Source organism: Penicillium soppii (assembly GCF_028829465.1).
Source record: "Penicillium soppii strain IBT 18220 chromosome Unknown utg000001l, whole genome shotgun sequence".
Lineage (NCBI taxonomy): Eukaryota > Fungi > Ascomycota > Eurotiomycetes > Eurotiales > Aspergillaceae > Penicillium > Penicillium soppii.
The window spans coordinates 3,059,506-3,077,521 of record NW_026643231.1 but is presented as its reverse complement, the minus strand read 5'-3'; the positions used below and the strand labels follow the sequence as shown (position 1 = coordinate 3,077,521).

The 18,016-nt window shown below is 49.1% G+C and overlaps 6 protein-coding genes across 6 annotated transcripts; 3 read left to right on the top strand and 3 right to left on the bottom strand.

The window, feature by feature from the left end:
* Positions 1-3,657: 3,657 nt before the first annotated feature.
* Positions 3,658-4,068, top strand: N7529_001165 (uncharacterized protein; the record flags this gene model as incomplete). The annotated part of the gene is made up of 2 exons (XM_057236696.1): positions 3,658-3,708; positions 3,805-4,068. The coding sequence occupies 2 exons, from the start codon at positions 3,658-3,660 to the stop codon at positions 4,066-4,068; spliced, it is 315 nt and encodes a 104-aa protein (XP_057103499.1).
* A 614-nt stretch (positions 4,069-4,682) lies between these two features.
* Positions 4,683-5,118, bottom strand: N7529_001164 (serine palmitoyltransferase small subunit family protein; the record flags this gene model as incomplete). Its single annotated transcript, XM_057236695.1, has 2 exons — positions 4,683-4,933; positions 5,001-5,118. 2 exons carry the CDS (start codon positions 5,116-5,118, stop codon positions 4,683-4,685), a joined length of 369 nt encoding a protein of 122 aa, XP_057103498.1.
* Positions 5,119-5,683: 565 nt separating this feature from the next.
* On the top strand, positions 5,684-6,334 carry N7529_001163 (peptide chain release factor family protein; the record flags this gene model as incomplete). The annotated part of the gene is made up of 2 exons (XM_057236694.1): positions 5,684-5,851; positions 5,939-6,334. The coding sequence occupies 2 exons, from the start codon at positions 5,684-5,686 to the stop codon at positions 6,332-6,334; spliced, it is 564 nt and encodes a 187-aa protein (XP_057103497.1).
* A 280-nt stretch (positions 6,335-6,614) lies between these two features.
* On the bottom strand, positions 6,615-9,675 carry N7529_001162 (uncharacterized protein; the record flags this gene model as incomplete). Its single annotated transcript, XM_057236693.1, has 5 exons — positions 6,615-8,951; positions 9,005-9,175; positions 9,234-9,299; positions 9,325-9,545; positions 9,615-9,675. 5 exons carry the CDS (start codon positions 9,673-9,675, stop codon positions 6,615-6,617), a joined length of 2,856 nt encoding a protein of 951 aa, XP_057103496.1.
* A 562-nt stretch (positions 9,676-10,237) lies between these two features.
* Positions 10,238-12,212, bottom strand: N7529_001161 (putative CTP synthase; the record flags this gene model as incomplete). The annotated part of the gene is made up of 5 exons (XM_057236692.1): positions 10,238-11,759; positions 11,820-11,885; positions 11,942-12,044; positions 12,101-12,133; positions 12,188-12,212. The coding sequence occupies 5 exons, from the start codon at positions 12,210-12,212 to the stop codon at positions 10,238-10,240; spliced, it is 1,749 nt and encodes a 582-aa protein (XP_057103495.1).
* Positions 12,213-13,156: 944 nt separating this feature from the next.
* On the top strand, positions 13,157-17,896 carry N7529_001160 (putative GTPase activating protein (Tsc2); the record flags this gene model as incomplete). Its single annotated transcript, XM_057236691.1, has 1 exon — positions 13,157-17,896. One exon carries the CDS (start codon positions 13,157-13,159, stop codon positions 17,894-17,896), a length of 4,740 nt encoding a protein of 1,579 aa, XP_057103494.1.
* Between the last annotated feature and the right edge of the window lie 120 nt (positions 17,897-18,016).

The window sequence follows — 18,016 nt, the reverse complement described above, 5'->3', positions numbered from 1 at the left end:
GTTTCCTGCTGCGTCTCCACCCCCTGATCTGACCTAAAAACCTCATTTGGTGGTGTTGGTGGGAGTGGCACGTCTTCTGGGAAAGCACCTGGGATTTCTGTGGGACTTGCTGATGCAATCCGCCTTTCTGGCGTCGGCGATGGGGTTCTTGCCATATCTTTATGGCGTTCCATTTGTTGTGGTGGGGTTTCTACCTGCTGAGGAGTATTGGTTTCATCCTCCTGCGGTTTGCTACGTGGTAGCTCGACTTGCTGGTGTTGGTCTTGGTGAGAATCTGCGGTTTGAGCAGCTTGCTGATGGTTTTCAGTTGTTGTATGCTGCTCCCGATGCGTTTCCTCTGGCTCCTGATGCTCCTCCTGACTTCTTGCTGTCGATATCCGCTGGTAAAGCTTGAGGGTTTTATCTGTATCAAGCACATATGGTTCCTGGATAATTGGCATTAGCAATTGTTGATATCGCTCGAACCTAGGTGTGTACTTGCGGCTCTCGTCAAACACCGCATCTCTAACAACCTGCACTCTTCTAGTATGTGGGAACCAGATTTTCCAGATATTTGATGCCACGAAGCCTACTAGAAAGCCAATCTCGGCTCTCGGTGCCATCTTATCAGATTGCACTTGCTTCTGTATCCGACAGTAAGTCAAACTGCCATACAATTTAACGTTTGCTAGGTTGATTCTCGGTATCTCGTTGCCCGCGAATTCGCGTCGAACCTCTTCCTACGGCACAATCCAGCGTTTCTCATCGTTCACGAAGGTGGGTGTACGGTTCAGCAACTATACTGCAGCACTTGCTGCCTCTAGCCAGAGACCTTTGGGCAACTGGCCCTCGACGATGAGCATACGCATACGTGTGATGATTGTTCCACCTGCACGCTCGCTATATCCATTCATCTCTGGATGTCCCGGGGGAGAGTGATGGATAATGATGCCCTCTTTGGAGATGGATCGTTCGGCGGTGCTTCCTGCCGAAGTCTCGTTGTCATACATGAACACCTTAATTGGCAAGTTCCACCAATTCTTAGCAAGTGCTATAAACTTGTCGATAGCAAGCTGACACTCTGGCTTTAGTTCATATATCATGATCTAGTGAAATCGCACTCCCTCGATATAGAAGTGTGACATCCATCTATGTCTGTTTTCTGCTGGCTGGATCTGTATTAGGTCGAAATGAATTCTTCCAAATCTTCCAAACGTGCGTCCAATTGGTCGGCGAGAGATTTGTCGAGGTGCTCTTGCTAGGTTGCAGACTCGGCAAGGTGAGTTGACTTCTTCATCCTTGTTATCCTCTATGATCTCGATGCCATCTACCATTTGCTTAGCTTGCTTAATCGCATCTGTGCTGATATGCGCTAGACGGCGATGCCATAGTTCCATAGATCCTTTCGCTTTCTGTGGTCTCTCTAACTTTCTGGTTATTGCATTAACACTGTTGTGGCTTGGCAAGTCGAATACCCACAGATCTAGGTCCACTAGCTGCAATTTCGCGATTTGCAGGTTGTTTGGGTCGACGATAGTATCTGTATCTTGACACCATTTCACACCAAGTCGCCTTATTTTTGCATATGAAACTAGGTTAGTATAGCACCCTAGGACATACAAGGCGTTGGTAAGACGTATGATTCGTTGCTTGCCGGTTTGTGGATCTCTTGCAGCAAGTCTTGCTGTTCCAATCCCCTCACCCTTGGTGATTGAGTTACCAGTTGCTAACTCTGTTTGGTATGGGGTTATAGTTTCGAACCAGCCCTTGTTGTTGCACACATGCACACTTGATCCATAGTCAAGGATCCATCGGTCTTTAAGATCAGGCATTTGCTCAATTCTCTTATCGACTGGCTTAATATGGTAGATAGGAGTTCTTTCTACTGGTTTGCTAGTATGGACTTACTGCACCCGGTTGCTCTCTGCTGAGGGCACTTGTATGGTTGCAAGTGTTACTATTGGTGGATGAGCGCTAACGTCAGGCTATACCGTTGTGAAATCCGCCGTTTCCTTAGGCGTTGAACGTTCTTTGTCCTTCCTTACTTCCTCGTTAATCCACTTGCGCTATTCTGGCTCTACGGTAAGAAGCTTCTCAATTCTTTTCTTCGTGGCTTCCCTGATAGTGAAGTCCGAAGGTATCAGATCAGGGCGTATGTAGTAGCAAGTTGCTACTCTATAACGTGGGTGTGTGTTTCCACATAGGCAGTACCGTTCGTGAAACGGGGTCTCTACAGTCTGCTTTGGCTTCTTAGACTTTGTAGCAGAGATTGTTGCCACTTGCTATAAAGCTTCCTCATGCCCTTGCCAGGTTGAGAAGGAGGCCTTTGGTGCTGACAGTGATGGTTTAGCACCTGTTTCGCGGTAGATACTGCGAAAGGACTCGATAAGCTGATTGATATCACGCTTCTCTTTATTAAGGATGACAGCAGTGTATTCCGCTTGCCACCACATTGGCAGGACTTCCTTCACAGCCTTGATAAAGTAACGTACTGCATCTTCATCATCAACCCTGATGCCGACGCTAATGACTTCTTGCCGCAGTGTGTCCCACTTGTCGATCCATTGGTCGACATCCTTCCCGGGTTTCTGCGATACAAGTTGCTCCTATTTGTCGCGCAGCTCTTCCTTATAAGAGTTGCTTCTTGCGAACCGTGTTTTCAGCGCTACAAGCACATCATACGGGATTTCTTTGGTGATGACGGAGCGATGATACTTGCTGTCAAGGGTGGCAAAGATATATTCGTATACATCATTCAATCCCTTGGTCTGCTTCTCATACTTCGAGAGAGCAAGCTTATAGACATCGAAGCGGTCTCGCCACTTACGGGTCTCCTTATCATCTCCGTCTTCTGGGTATTCTGGTTCTACCGGCTCCGTACTGCGCTTAGGGAGTGCATCCTCATTGACTTCTGGATTGCATAGCTCCCAAACCGCGCGCAGTTGTGCGAAGCGCCTGGTTTTTGCATACCAAGTGCTCCATTGAGCTGGTTCACGAAGTTTATCGCCCTTTATGGCGGAGAGTGTTGACGCATCCATGCTTGCTGAAGTGTGGTGATCACTTGCTGTATCGCTTGCTAGCGAGGATGGGGTATGGGTGTGTTGGCGTTGCAGAAGATGCACAATCGGTGGTTCAAAAGGGGTTCTGAACCAGCAAGTGGTCGATTTATGGTTATCAGATGATCTGATTGCTGTAATCGATGTGTTTTTCTGGTTCAGAAATGGCTATTCGGGCTCATAACTATGAAATACAACTTGGTGCTGGCTAATCAGGTGATGTCAATAACTCTGGTTTCCATTACCCCTAATTCTGGCAATTTATATATAGGTGTAATTTACTTGCTGAATAATGAACAAACACGACAAACAAGTGGGCCTGCTTTCTCAGGCTTCCGACATGATTATTATGCCTGAACTCTCAGGTTTAAATTCAACACCTCAGGCCATATGTTTGTCCTGTTTGCCATGCATAATCAAGTCGGTGATGACTGGCCGTGGTACCACTCGGCGATTAAAGATTGATCTGCAGTTCATCGGCTTGTGTGTCTGTAAAACCAGTCCCAAATCTCAATTAAGCACATAAATATAAAACCAGATCCGATCCGCCACTTCCCGGAAACCGCAATACCCAAAACCACTCCATCACCTTACAAAAGCCAAGCGCAAACCACACCACACCATGTCGCAATTCATCCGCAAGTTACAGGGAGGCAATCTCGAGGTTGTCAAGGTTAGTACTATATAGCAGACCAGCTCTCACTCAGGCAGACAATGCCATGGCAGCAGCAACCTTCTCTCATCTCACGACCCCACTAATACGTCGCAGTTCGGAATGTACGTCCTTTTCCCCATCGGCTGGATGTACTACTTCGGCACGAACCTCGACGACCGCTTCGCCACAAAGGGCTTCTGGCCCACTGCCGAACAGTCGCACAAGATCCCGCTCGACAAGGAGGAAATCGACCAAGAGCTGGCTCGTATGCGCATGGTCGAGAGCGTCAAGCGGGAGCGGAGACAGGCCGCGGAGGCTGCGGCGGAGGCTCAGGCTCAGGCGCAAGCACAGATGCAGGCATCAAAGAATGAGCAATGAGATGAGACATGCAACTGGTTGTCTAAAAGCTTGCAAGAATAGGGTTTATTGAGGGGCCGTTGGCGTTCCTTTTTCCCTTTTATTTCTTTTGCGAGCGAGGATGAGATTGTTATCGCGGGAGTTTACATGTGCTGAATGAAGGAGAAGGAGTTATCTGTACAACACTCTGCTCTGGGCATCGAAGGCGTTACTGGGCTGTTGTTTTCGGTTGGATCATCCGCCATATTTCAAATACCATTTACATTTCTTGTATATTAACCAAATGGAAAAAAGTCTGCATCAACTTCAATCATGATCACGTTGCAATGATAAAATAACACATGTCGGTATCAATATGCCACAGACTCGCCCAAGGCATGGCATATGTATAAACCAGTCTGTGGTCCTAATGAACCAAGAAAACACAAAACAATTATTAATAATGCGATGTGCCGCGCTGCGACAATGCGAAAGGGATTCCCCAAGTTCAGAACACAAGAACTCCTAAAAAGCGCCAGCCGACAAGAGTGAGAGCAAGGTTCCCCTAAAAGTAAGCTGCAGAGACATTAAAAGCAGTCTCACTCTTGGGCGAAAGGAGCACGCGAATGCAACGAATATCCAACTCGGACGTTTATTCACAGTTCCGCCATGCGCTCCATGCGCTGGGTCGTGGTGGCAGCAGCATTCTTCGCAGTCTCGTACACCATACCGCCGATTGCCGTGGCGCTCTCTCCGAAGACAGAGCTGATTGATAGCCGGCCGGAGTTGAACAGGCGCTCGCCAGCCCAGTAGTAGTAGAGGCGGCCGTAGATGGCGCGGAGGTGGTCGGGGAGGTAGATGTAGATTCCGGCGGCAACCATGGTGATAAGGGTGAGGAGGAGCGTGTCTAGAGGGAAACACGAGGTTAGTATACAGTGGTGAATTGGTTGGATCAGAGCGAGGGCGCGGCGTACTGAAGATGAGCTTCTCGATGGGCGTAAGCATGTAGATGGCGAATGTCACCTCATACTGGTAAATTTTCAGACGCATCCAGCGAAATACACTAGAAATGGCCCAGAGAATGACCTCCATTGTTGTGGGGGATGTTGAGGATTGGTGTTAATTCGTTTCTTGAGGCTTGTGGTGCCACAGGCAGCGAAGGGTGTTCTGATTGACGCGGAGAGAGAGGAATTGAGGAATGCCGTGGACAGAGATCGTTAGGTAGGCGATCAGGAGTTACAATCAGATCGATGGAGGTATGTTGACGATTGAAGATCTAAGAGAGTCGAGAGTCGGATAAGAAAAGATCTCCCCTTCCCCTTTCCGTGGTTCCCGTATTTGTACTAGATACTACTGGTCACCCCCACTCTGCAGCCCAAAATTAAGTACCCGGTACTTTGCATACTTTTCCCATGCAATTTGTTTGCACTTGTGGTTATTTCACTTTTTCGAGTATAATTGTTAACTTACAATCGGATATAGATATACAAGCTATAGTAATTACAAGGCTGTACATTGTGTGAATTCCAATACCATACGCTGCACAACCATTTCAGCCATTTCAACGCCAGACATACCATACATATCTCTTATCTCTTATCAGCCAACCTCCGCGGTGAAATAACCTCAACCTCTAACACACGACACCAACCAAACAATGCTCCCACGCCTGCAGTGGGCAGTTAAAAAACTGCCAAATCCCGCCCGCTTCTTCAGCGAAACCCCAATAACCCCCGCCAAACCCCTCCCTCCACGCCTGAAAATCAACGATGCCGACATATCAATCTCCTACCTGAAAGGCACAGGGCCTGGCGGACAGAAGATCGTACGTGATTCACAATCCCACTCCAATCATACTCCCCACATCAGTCTAGTCCACTCATCAAACCCAGTACATAGCTAATGCACCCAGAACAAAACCAATTCCGCCGTCCAGATCATCCACAAACCAAGCGGGATAGTAGTGAAATGTCAAGCGACGCGGTCTCAGTCCCAGAACGCCAAGACTGCGCGCTCGCTATTGGCGGATCGGGTTGAGGCGCTGGAGAAGGGAGATAAGAGTCGGGTTGCTATTAAGGCCGAGGCGAAGAAGAAGAAGAAGGCTAGTAAGCTCAAAAAGACTAAGAGGAAGTATCGGGAGCTTGAAAAGGGAAAGAAAGGTGAGGTCGAAGAGGAGGAGGATGAGGTGGAGATTATCTGGGATGATGAAGTTGTGGAAAGCAAAGAGACGCCTGAGGTTGCGAATAAGGTTGAGGTTGAGTCCCCTGAGAAGTTTGAGAAATCGGAAGAGCCTGGGAAGAGTGTATGATACATAACTCGTTTAAATGGGCTGTCTTGGTTTTGCATTGTATATTTACGAGATTGGTGTTTGGCGTTTACTTCTAGATAAGATGGCACGGATAATCTGACAATGATCAAAACAAGCATTTATTTCATGGATCTAGGGTCTCATCGCAACATGCATATGGGGTGGTAGGGGGAATTGAGAGGAAATGTGCTACTCGGTAAAGAGCAAGCAAGGTGGGCAAAGGTAAAACTTTTCTTTTTGTGTTTTGATTTTCTTGGGGGAGGGGGTGGTAATGCCCAAATCAAGAAATGTAGCTTCCCAGGACAGCCTTGGACTGATCGTCAAGACGTTCAGCAGCGAACTGCGACACTCGGCCGTTCTGCTTCTTGTCGGCCTCCTTCAGGTATGTACCCACCCAGGCCTTGAGGTCGGCTCCGGTCTCGGGCCAGGGGTCCTTCTGCTGAGGGCGGATGGTGTTCAGAGGAGTGAAGCCAACGCCGAAGGACATGTCTTCGGTGTCGGCATCAGCAATGATATCGTCCCTGCTAGCGGGCAAGGGAGGAAGCTCGAGAAGCTTGAGCAAGGCTGTGCAGGTGAAGCCCCATCCCTTCTGGGAGTACCGGGTAGCAAATGCTTCGGAGTTGGCAAGGGTCTTGGTGAAGGACATGATAGCCGTCTTGCGATCCAGAGGCCGGGCAAGCTTCTGGGTTTCGGGGAGAATGACGTTGATGTAGATGGGGGTGAAGAGTCCTTCTTGCACCTTGTCGGTGACCTGGATGACGAAATCGGCGCTGTAGCCCTTGTCGTCCTGAGTAGAGATGAAGTGGAAGAAGCGAACAAAGCGGAGAGTCAGGTTCTCGGTCTTAGAGTTCTGCAGGCGCTGGAGAATGATCTGCATGATCATGATGAAGTAGTTCTCGAGAGCTGTGGGAGGGAAGTTTGCAACAACGGTCTCTAGCAGATCGAACGCAAAGCTTTCATTGGCCTTGGTCGAAACGAGCTTCTGGAAGATACCCAGAATGGGCTCAATCTGGTTGTGTCCAATGATGTACTGCGAGCCACGGGGGATGATAGAAGAAAGCAGTCGAACTAGAGCTGGAGTGTTTCCCTTGGAATCCCACATGACAGGCATCAGCACAGGGCCGATAAGTTCTTGGTAGTAGGTAGGGAGGGTTGCAGACGGGTTGGCCTCGAGCAGGGCAGCAAAAAGCTGGAAAACATAGGGCATGAATTCTTGCACATCATTCTGGAGAATACCGGCGAAGGGTGCGTAGAGAGCCTGCTCGAGCTTGTCGGGATTGGCGGGAGCAGCAAAGCGAATGAAGGCACCCAAGGCCTCGAAGTGGAAGTAGTAGAAGCGGGGGTTACTGGGGTTCGCGCTGATGATGTTGGTAATGTTGATGAAACGCTGAAGAACGATGTCGGTGAAAGGAACCACTCCCTCCTTGATGACAACCAAAACTCGCATCACACAGCGCATCAAGAACTCGTTCTCTTGAACCTTCTCCGGAGCTGGGTTGCTCTGGATGAGTTGGAAGATGTGCTCCAGAAGATCCTTGGCCAGAGGCGTAATTTCTGTGGGGGGGATCACCGGCTGACCTTGAGCATCGCTGAGGTAAAGCACCCGCTCCAGGGCAATAGCAGCATATGTGTAGACGACAAAGTTAGAAGAGGCCAAGTGCTTAACCAGAACGGGAAGGACTTGTTGCCACTGATCCTTGGTGATGATACTGCGGAAAGTGTACAGATACTTGATGGCATCAACCTTCAAGATGGGATGAACACCATCATCGGAGACCAGATCAGCCGCAAGGTTCTGCTGGAAGTAATCCGTAATGCTAACCAACTGGTTGGTAGCAGTGACACCGTGCGAAGCAGTTGCAGTGCCCTTGGCAGCAATGGCAGAGTAAAGGTATGTGGCAGTATCTTTAGCCTTCCAGTTGGAAGCATCCTTGGCGTACTCAGCCAGGTAGTGCTGGGTGTACTTGAGGACAACTCGGGTAACAGGCTCCTCAAACTTCTCAGCTAACTTGCGAAGGAAATCAGTGGCAGCGCGACGTCTAGTCTCGCTGTCGGATCCTTCCAAGTCACGTCGAATGAACTCAATGGGCTCATCCTCGAAGAGCTCCTCATCCGACTCACGGAGGCTAACGTTGGGCAAGATAACCTTCTCAACAATCTGGCCCAGAGTCTCCTCAGCCTGGAAAGAAGCAGCGTGCTCTGGCATGCCTGCGACAGACGTCAAAAAGAGCAGGGCACGGCTGACCAAGATATCATATTTCGTTTCCTGGCCGATGGTTGAGAGGAAGTTCCATGAGCTTCCAATGAACTGTCCTACATGGGGCTGGAACACATCCATGTACTTCTGAACATAAAGGGTCAGAGCCTCGAATATTCCAGCACGGACGTATTCCAACAGACCAGCCTCGGTTTCGTCATCGGTGTGTAGTAGTTCGTTGTCGTAAGTGAGGTATTTCAAGAAAATTGCGGCAATTCCAGTGATGTTATCTTCAAACATGGGAGGGAGATCGTGGGAAGAAAGGTCGTAAAATAGCTTGACCATCAGGTTGAGCTGAGTGAACCCTTGCGTGAGATTTTCTTTGTTGGTCTTGTTTTGCTCGAGGTAGTTATCGAGTGCCTGGAAGAGTTAGCATTTTGGCCTTTCGTGAGCATTGGCTATGTGGGAATTACCTCGAACAGAGCGAGGAACGGAGTACCGAATTTGCCCAGGACATGATTGATCTCAGTGTAGAGGGCATCGGACTGGAACAAAGGTCTCCATCTCTTGAAAATGGAGTGTGCGACTTGCAGCACACCAATGTTGACGGTAGGGTTGGCCGGCGACAGCTTGGAAACAAGATCCTAAACAAATCCAATTGTTAGCGAATATCAGAGTGTCTTGTGTTCAGTCGCAACTTACATCCACCAGAGTATCCCAGTTCTCCCAAAAATCACTATCGGCGATAACACTGACAGCCTCACCCAACTGGCTTTGAATTCCTCGGTGGGACCGAAATCATCAAAGAGATCAACTCGCGCTTAAGTGTCTCAACCTCATCATTCTGCAACTTATGTGTTCCATCCTCGTCGGTCCAGTTGCGCTTGATGAAGTTCTTAAAGAATAGTGCACTCGCAAGGCGTGTGTTGTAAGGTGTAGCCTGCGAAGCGGTGATGTGAAGAAGCTGTAGCGAGAAACCCGGCTTCTGCTCTTCCTGACGAAGGGTTGTTTCGGCTAAAATGAGGATTAAAATGTATCAGTAAGATTCTGGAACCATTGCAATCTTCAACCCAATTCACTCACCCGCCTTGTTCTGTCTGGGGTCCAAGCTTGCCTCCAACAGAGCTCCAAGACCCTCCGACATTTTGTACGTGGGGTATCAACACAAGTGAGGGGGAATGAATAGAAAAGGACAAGCCGACAAGAGATTGGAAACAAGTGGTAATTAAGTACTCAGGAATGTCAAAGAGGAAGGTTGACAGTTCAGAGAGGGATAAAGATAAAATATCCAAAGCTCTTCCGAACAAAACAAATAAAGCGAGCCCTCATAATTGTACAGGCAATCCGCCCACCGCCTCTAGTCCAAATTAGGTTAGCACGTCACATGCTTGAGCCTCTATGCGTTGACACCTTAGGCGTCAAATTGATATGCTGATATTTCAACCGGGCTGATTTTGCGTGCATCCTTATATTGTATTGATCTGAGTATCCGCTTCCTGATAGGCATTCAATTGTGAATATATTGCAGCCAAATATGCCCCAAAATCGGCGCAGCGAGACAGGATGTACGAAGAATATCCTAGGCTAGGTTGTGATGATGCAATAATATATCAATTGATTTTTTATTTAATATTCTATAATCATGTGCTTTTCGTGAAAAAAATTACAAACTCCTATGGAACCAGCAACTAGGGAACCATGAATGCTTAGATAACAATGTTGCTAACGCCGTTAGCCACCTCCTGCTCCTTGGCCAGGGACAGAGCTTGGACTTGGTTGAAGACACCGGCAGCAGCGGAAACAAATCCAAGGAAGGGCTTGCTAGGCGACAGCACACGAGAAATGTACTCAGGGTGGAATTGAACACCAACGAACCAGGGGTGCTCTTTGAGTTCAACAATCTCCATGCGCTCACCTTGGTCATCCTTACCGATGAAGTGAAGACCGGCCGCCTGGAGCCTCTCAATATATTCGGGGTTAACCTCGTAACGGTGACGGTGACGCTCATCGACGGAGGCACGGTCCAACCCGTAGAGAGAGCGGAGCTTAGACCATTCGGAGTTTTCTTGGAAAATAGTGGGACGGGAACCCAGACGCATGGTACCACCAAGGTTGGCACGGTCAATTTCGGGCATGTACACCACGATAGGGTCAGAGGTACGCTCATCGAGCTCGACTGAGTGGGCACCCTCGATACCGAGAACGTTGCGAGCGTATTCAATCACAGCAATTTGCATACCCAGACAGATACCGAGGTATGGCTTGTTCTTAGTGCGGGCGTGCTCTGCAGCGCGAATCATTCCAAGGGTGCCACGGGTACCGAAACCTCCAGGGACCAAGATACCGTTAGCAGTGTGAACATCATACCAGGCCTTGTGGTACTCCTTGGAGTTGGTCTCCTCCCACTCTTGTTCGAGGTGAGAGGCATCGACCCAGATGATGTTGAGTTTGCGGCGGGAAGCCATGCATGCGTGCTCCAGAGACTTGATGACGGACAAGTAAGAGTCATGCAGGCTGACATACTTGCCAACAAGAGCAATGTTGACGGTTTCAAAGGTGTGTTCTTGTGCAGTAGTAAGAGTCTTCCACTGTTTCCAAGTGGACTGACCCTTGGCAAACTGAGCCTGAGGGATCTCCACCTTTTTCATGGCGAGAAGATCACTCAGAACACCGAGGAAACCTTGTTGCTCGAGAAGCATGGGAACGTGGTAGGTCGAGCTGACATTGTGCACGCCAATCACCTGCTCTGGCTCGACCTGACAGAACATAGCGATCTTATCGGTGGTAGCCTTGTCAAGAGGCTTCTCGCAACGGCAAGCAATGAGATCCGGGCTCATACCAGCTGAGCGAGCGTCCCGGATAGCCTGCTGAGTGGGCTTGGTCTTCAATTCATCATGAATGACCGGAACTAGGGAAACGTGGATCTGGACAAAGTTGTCCTTTCCAGCGCGACGACGCAGCTGACGGAGAGCCTCAACGAAAGGAGCACTCTCAATGTCACCAAGAGTACCACCGAGCTCGATAACACAGACATCGGGCTCCTCATTGGTGTCGTCTGCGGGGGTTCTGGCCACACGTTCAATCCAATCTTGAATGGCATCGGTCAAGTGAGGGACAATCTGCACTGTGCGTCCAAGGTAGTCACCGCGGCGCTCCTTTTCGATCACATGCTTGTAGACCTTTCCGGTTGTGATATTGTTATCTCTTCCAAGGGTGATTCCGAGGTATCTAGATATGAATTCATTAGTTCTTGATTTATCGCACTAAGACCCAACAAGATAAACTTACCGCTCGTAGTTTCCAAGATCGAGATCCGCCTCACCGCCATCGTTCAAAACGAACACCTCTCCGTGTCTGAGAGATATATATCAGGAATAAGGATCAGAGATCAGAGATGAGAATTCACATACTCGGTGGGGGCCATGGTTCCCGCATCAACATTCATATAAGGATCAATCTTGATACAGGTGACTCGGGCACCCTGAGTCTTCAGCAGCAGACCGGTACTCGAGGCTGCAGAAAAGGTTAGACCGAGTGAACTCTTCTTTCGTCAATTCAGAGATATGTACCAATTACGCCCTTCCCGATGCCACTGATGACACCTGTACGAATGTGTAAGTTATTGCTCATCGAAGGATTGACTCAGGAACAAATACCTCCAGAAACCACGACGTACTTCATGGTGGCGGATGAAAAGAAAGATATGACAAGAATGAGATTTGAATGTTATTGCAGGAATCCCAATTTCTACCAATATATCGAGGAAAAGAAAGAAATGTAGGGTGCCGTTCCTGGCTTCTGCCAAGGGGGAAGAAAGGAAGGAAATTGGTTTTTTTCCAAAGCTTCAAATCGGCTGCCTTTACCGCCCCCCACTTTGGCTGGTTTTTTTGCCTTTTTTTCGTTGACTTTTTTGCCGGTGGGACTGGGCGGTGTAGTCTAGATCATGTGATACAATTTTTCTATGCTGAAAAATGTATATCAGATGACAAAATAGTACCTGAAGCTCATGCATTAGATATAACAAGTAGAATGTATAAATTATGGACACACTGTCTTTCTTCAACATGTACATCCCGAACTAGCTACTGATATTTATATTCACCATCTTCATATTGATTGGTCCAGTCTCAATTTCATCCATCTTACCGCCATTTTTTGCCGGGCGGTAAGTGTATCAGGCGACTTGGGCTGGGATACCCCAAAATGTCACTCCTCCGATCTCCCCCTCAGTCCCTATCACATCACTTGCTTGTGTCATCGGCCTAGTGGAGTACTGGCTCCATTGATATTCATCATCCTACCACTTGAGCCTAGCACAATTCCTCCCTCATTGCCGATCAAAGCTGTTTAACGTTTCGATATCGATCACCCGGATATCCACTCTCGCAGCTCCCCAGGCATCGTCGCTGTCCCCGCATGTACAATTCGCTATCATAGGAGCCGCCCATGTGGTTAAAGGTATTCATTTACTATTTGTAAAAGGTATGGCCTGCTTGAAGTTGAAAGACACATAGTTGTTCATCTCTTCATATCGCCCAGATGATGCAATACCGGCACTAACTTGGTAATGGTATAGTTGAGACACCGCATTCCCCCCTGCACACTTGAGCTCTGTCATTGAGCGGATGTCTCCCGACGATGCTCCACCAGTCTCTCAACATAAACCCTCGTCAACAAGTTTCGCAGATGTCTTCAAGAATCTAGGTGTCGGTCGACCCAAATCGCACTCTCCAGTTTCCAACAATAACGACTTAGCATCTCACTCTGACTGTCGCGGAACCAGCCGGGTCATACACGGGCTCGAATCAATGCATCGCGGTAGTGTAGTGTCGAGTTCCTCGGACGCCCCAAGTGCCCCGGATTTTGATGTGTCACTTCAAGTTTTGTCGCAAAGGCAAAATTTGAACCAGGCCATCGAGGAAGCGGAGCTTTTATCAAAAACATTGCCATGGTTTAGCTCCGAACAGTCCGTGGTACTATGGGAGACCGCCGAGTATCTTTTGCACCATGAAAGTTCTTTGGAAGCCCAGAAAGGTGGAGCCAAATTATTAGAGGCGATCGCAACCCGCCAAGATCTCTCGCCAGCAGCCAGACGCATGGTTTTCGAATCTATAGCAGCCCCAACTGAGCCCGATGTCATTGCTGCGCGTGTGCAGTCACTCATCTCCTTGTCCGACCATGGCAGGAAATTGGATTTCACTGGTTCCTCAATTCTCCATATCATTTCTTCTTGGATCCTTCCTCTTTATGACACAATTGCGGCAGCAAGGTCAAAAGCCAAGAAGGTCAAACCCACCAAGCAACATGGGATGACCCATGACGAGGCAATGCTAGGAGAGCTGTTCCAGTTCGCAGTGGACTTGATAACCTTGCAGCGAAAACAGCCAACCGAGGAGGAAATTGAACTGCTGCTTATGGAAACATTCACTACTTGTCGGAGAACCAGCGTCGCAGCTGACATAAAAAATTCTTTGGCTGTGTTTGACGCTGTCATTGTGTACGCTGATGTTCCCGACGCAAGTTTTGCTACTCTTTTGGAGGTCCTTTGCAGCATCCATGCGTCCGTCAAGTCTCTTTCTGGGCCCACCTCACGCGCAGTGCGGAGCTTGGCCAAGTCCAGAAGGCAGGCAGAAATGGTCAATACTCTACATGAGTTTCTGAGAGAATCATGTGCTGCGGAACAAACTCGGAACCTCAATGTGCTCCGTGGTACCCTCTACGTCTTCTCCGACTTCCTTCGTGCATATGGGCAAGATGGCATGCCACAGCTTCCATTCGATCAATTGATAGAGTCAATGCACGTCATTGCCCAAAAGGATGACAGCCGAGTCGATGCTGACCTCTTGGACTTGTCTCTGAATATTCTGGAAGGAGACTATGTTCGCGTTGCTCTGGATCAAGATTGGAAATCATTCGCCGATCTTCTCATAATTTGCACGCGCCGAATTGGGGAGGATCCGGTGGGATCTCCGACTTCTTCCACCAGCTCCCAACCCAAACCTAGCCACGATGAAACCAAATCTTATATATTGGCGAATCTCATTCGCATAGCCTCTCTTATTGAATCACAATGGGGACAGCTTAACAACGACCAGAAGCAGCACGCAGTCAGATTCTTCATGAAGATCCACCAGCATCTCGAGCCTCCACAGGCCGAGCTTATTATCAATTTAATGAGACAAGACAAGCTCTGCTACCCCTCTCAGGATTCGACATGGGCTCAACATTGCCGAGAATTGATCGAGTGTTTTGTTCAACCCCGAAAGCAAAGTTCAGATATCCGCATTCTGGCTTTGGACACATTGAAAGAAGCTTTGGCCGGACATGAAGCTGAGATATTCTCTCAGGAGCACGGACTCTTGGGTCTTTTGTTGAAGGATTTCTCTTCAGAGCACGACCTTCTCTTCTTGGAATCGCTGGTCTCGTTGTTGACCGAGCCGGCGACACAATTCAGTGATGACGATACATTCAAGTTGCTAGTCAGCAAAATTGGCGCACCAATGCAGAAGGACTTGAACAAAGAGGAACCGCGAGAAGCTTCTTCAAGCTACGCATCTTCGCGTCGAACCTCGACAACAAGTGTGTTGGAGCTCAGCTTGACAAACGTCTGCTCCGTCGGCCTCGTGAAGATGATGCTCCGAGCTTTGAACCTTTCTTCGGCTAAAGCTATCATGGCCTTTGAGGCACTTTTAGAAATCGCGCAATCTCCTCAGCGGCCGACAGACGCTCGTCTCACTGTTCTGAAGCTGCTCTTCCGTCTACGTTGTGACTCAGCCGGTGCAGTCACAGTTATCTCAACATCGGAGAGTGACTTCTTGATGAACGTCCTAGGCCGCAATCTGGACGGTGGCTCCAAACTACAAGCCCCTAGCGATAGCCCTACCCGCGACATCCCTCAGCACGACAACCAACCTGTCTCGCCAACTGCAAAGCTTACAGCGAGAGATACTGCTTCCAATTCTCTTTCAAAAACCGCTCCTCGTGGTTCTATCTCGGCTCGCGGGTCGAAGTTGACGGCACCCGTGTGGACACATGCTTTGCCCCAGGCGCTTCCTGAACAGCCCCCTGGAGAGTCCAGCCCTGTGGTTTTTGCCCACGCTCAACCCGAGGTAGCAAGTCCCGGCGAGCCAACTGAGCAGACCGAATCGACGCCACTAGAATTGTCAACCACAAGGCTTTTGAAAGTTAAGATGTGGCTTGAGGTTGTAATTACCCTGCTGCAGCGAGAGCCTGATTGGGATGTCTACAGCTATGTCCTTACTCATCTTGGTCCTCAACTTGGCAACAAAGACTTCTTCAAGGATGCTATTCCTCAGGTCACGCTCCTGCGCAGCATTCTTTGTGATCAGGTCAAGAACGGAACCTTCCATGAGCCACCGGAGACTACGGGTTTGAAAAAGAGCGATGTAGCGGCTTGCATCTTTGATGCGCTTTGCATGCTCGTCAGCTACCATGACCACTTTGCCAAGAGCGAAGAAGATGATCTCGTCCGAGCGTTCATGCAAGGCATCATCGGTTCATGGGGCGGTACATCCCGTGGTTGTATACAAGCACTATCACTCTGCTGCTATGAAATCCCTATGTCGGTGACGAAATCACTGACCAGCATTCTTGATCGAATGTCGAAGGTGATTACCATGTCAAATGTGGCTGTTCACATCTTGGAGTTCCTGGCTCTTCTTGCGCGACTACCTGATGTCTATGTCAACTTGCGCGAAGAGGAAATTCGAACAGTGTTCGGTATCTGCATCCGCTTTTTGCAGACCTCTAGAGAGCAACGGTACAGAGCCTCTGAAGCAGCTCTACGAGTCTCTCAGTCGGCCCAGTCAACTTCTCCTCAGTCTAGATTGAGCGCTGGTTCAAAGGAGATTGCTGCCCATGCAGCTGAAGCTATGGAGTCCTCGCAAGATGGCATGGCCAAGTACATCGCCAATCTCACTTACCATGTCATGATATTCTGGTTTCTGTCTCTGAAGCTTCAGGATCGGCCCAAGCATGTGAATTGGATCACAAGCAGGTTCATCTACCACGACGAACACGGCAAGGAAGTGGTTGAGGAACAAAGTCAGGTCTTGATCGATCTCATGCAGCGAGTGGCTTACTCAGACCTTGGAGAGACTATCCCATTTGAGACTTTCCCTCCTTCACCCGATGATGGTCCCGTTTCCAAGAAGTCCTGGGTTGTGGGTATGAGTCTTGTCACCGTTGAATGTGCTGGGGTATCTGGTTTGTCTCAAATCACAAAGCGCCAGGCTTCCGGTACCACCTATTCCGTCTACCAGCAACGAACGGCCCCAGTCCTCCCTCATCAAGTTCCTGCAACACCCGATGCTCACATGCATGCCGACTTCCTGCCAACCGCTGTCCTTCCAAGTCACATCATGCTTCAATTGACTGCTACTGCATTCCCCACGCCTACGGTCATGCAACCTATCCCCGTTCCTGAGGACGACATCACCCGACGTGCCATCGCTAACTTTGATCGAATCGACATTGTTGATGGCCACCGAATCGGCATTGTTTATATCGGCAATGGCCAGACAAAGGAGGCAGATATTTTAGCCAACATTAGTGGTTCTGTCGATTATGAGCACTTGCTATCTGGATTAGGAACTAAGGTGTCGCTCAGAAATCCCCAATTCAACCCGCAAGGATTGTATGCCGACACAGATGGAGAATACACTTATGCTTGGCGCGATCGTGTCACTGAGATTGTGTACCACGTGGCAACAATGATGCCTACAAACTTTGAACGTGATCCAGCTTGTGTCAACAAAAAGCGAAACATCGGCAACAACCACGTCACCATTGTGTTCAACCGCTCCAACTTACCTTTCAATTTTGACACAATTCCCTCCGAGTTCAACTCCATCAACATTGTCATTACCCCATCATCTCGGATCGCTTACGACGAAAGTGGCAATACCAAGGGCGAAAATGACCCGCAAAAGCTGTACTACAGCGTGCAAGTCATCAGCAAGCCCGGTTTCCCAGACGTCTCGCCCGCCGCAACACCTAAGATCATTTCCGGCAAGAACTTGGCAGCCTTCGTCCGCATTCTCGCTCTCAATGCGTCCGTTTTCTCTCTTGTCTGGAATAACAAGGGCGGCGAGCATACTTCGTCCTGGCGCACTCGCCTGCGAGAAATCAAGAAGGTCCGCGAGCGTGCTCTCACAGCACAAGCTCAAGCGTTCGGGGCTGCTGAAGGTGCTTATCCCGGGCAGCGGCGAAACACGAAGGCGAACATCTTCTCTGAGGAGCTGCCCTCGCGTGCTCCGATCCAAACTGATTTTGCTGCGGAATGGAATGCAGCCGCAGACACGAACATCCTCCAAAATCTGGATTTCTCGCGCTGGTCCCGCTGATCTCTTCTCAAACAAAAATCTACCATGTCAACGTCTCATTATCATCTTTTCACTTTCATTTTCTTTCCACTCACCATCTACGAGACATTCCGTCCTCTCCCCTCTCTCACTCACCTCTAT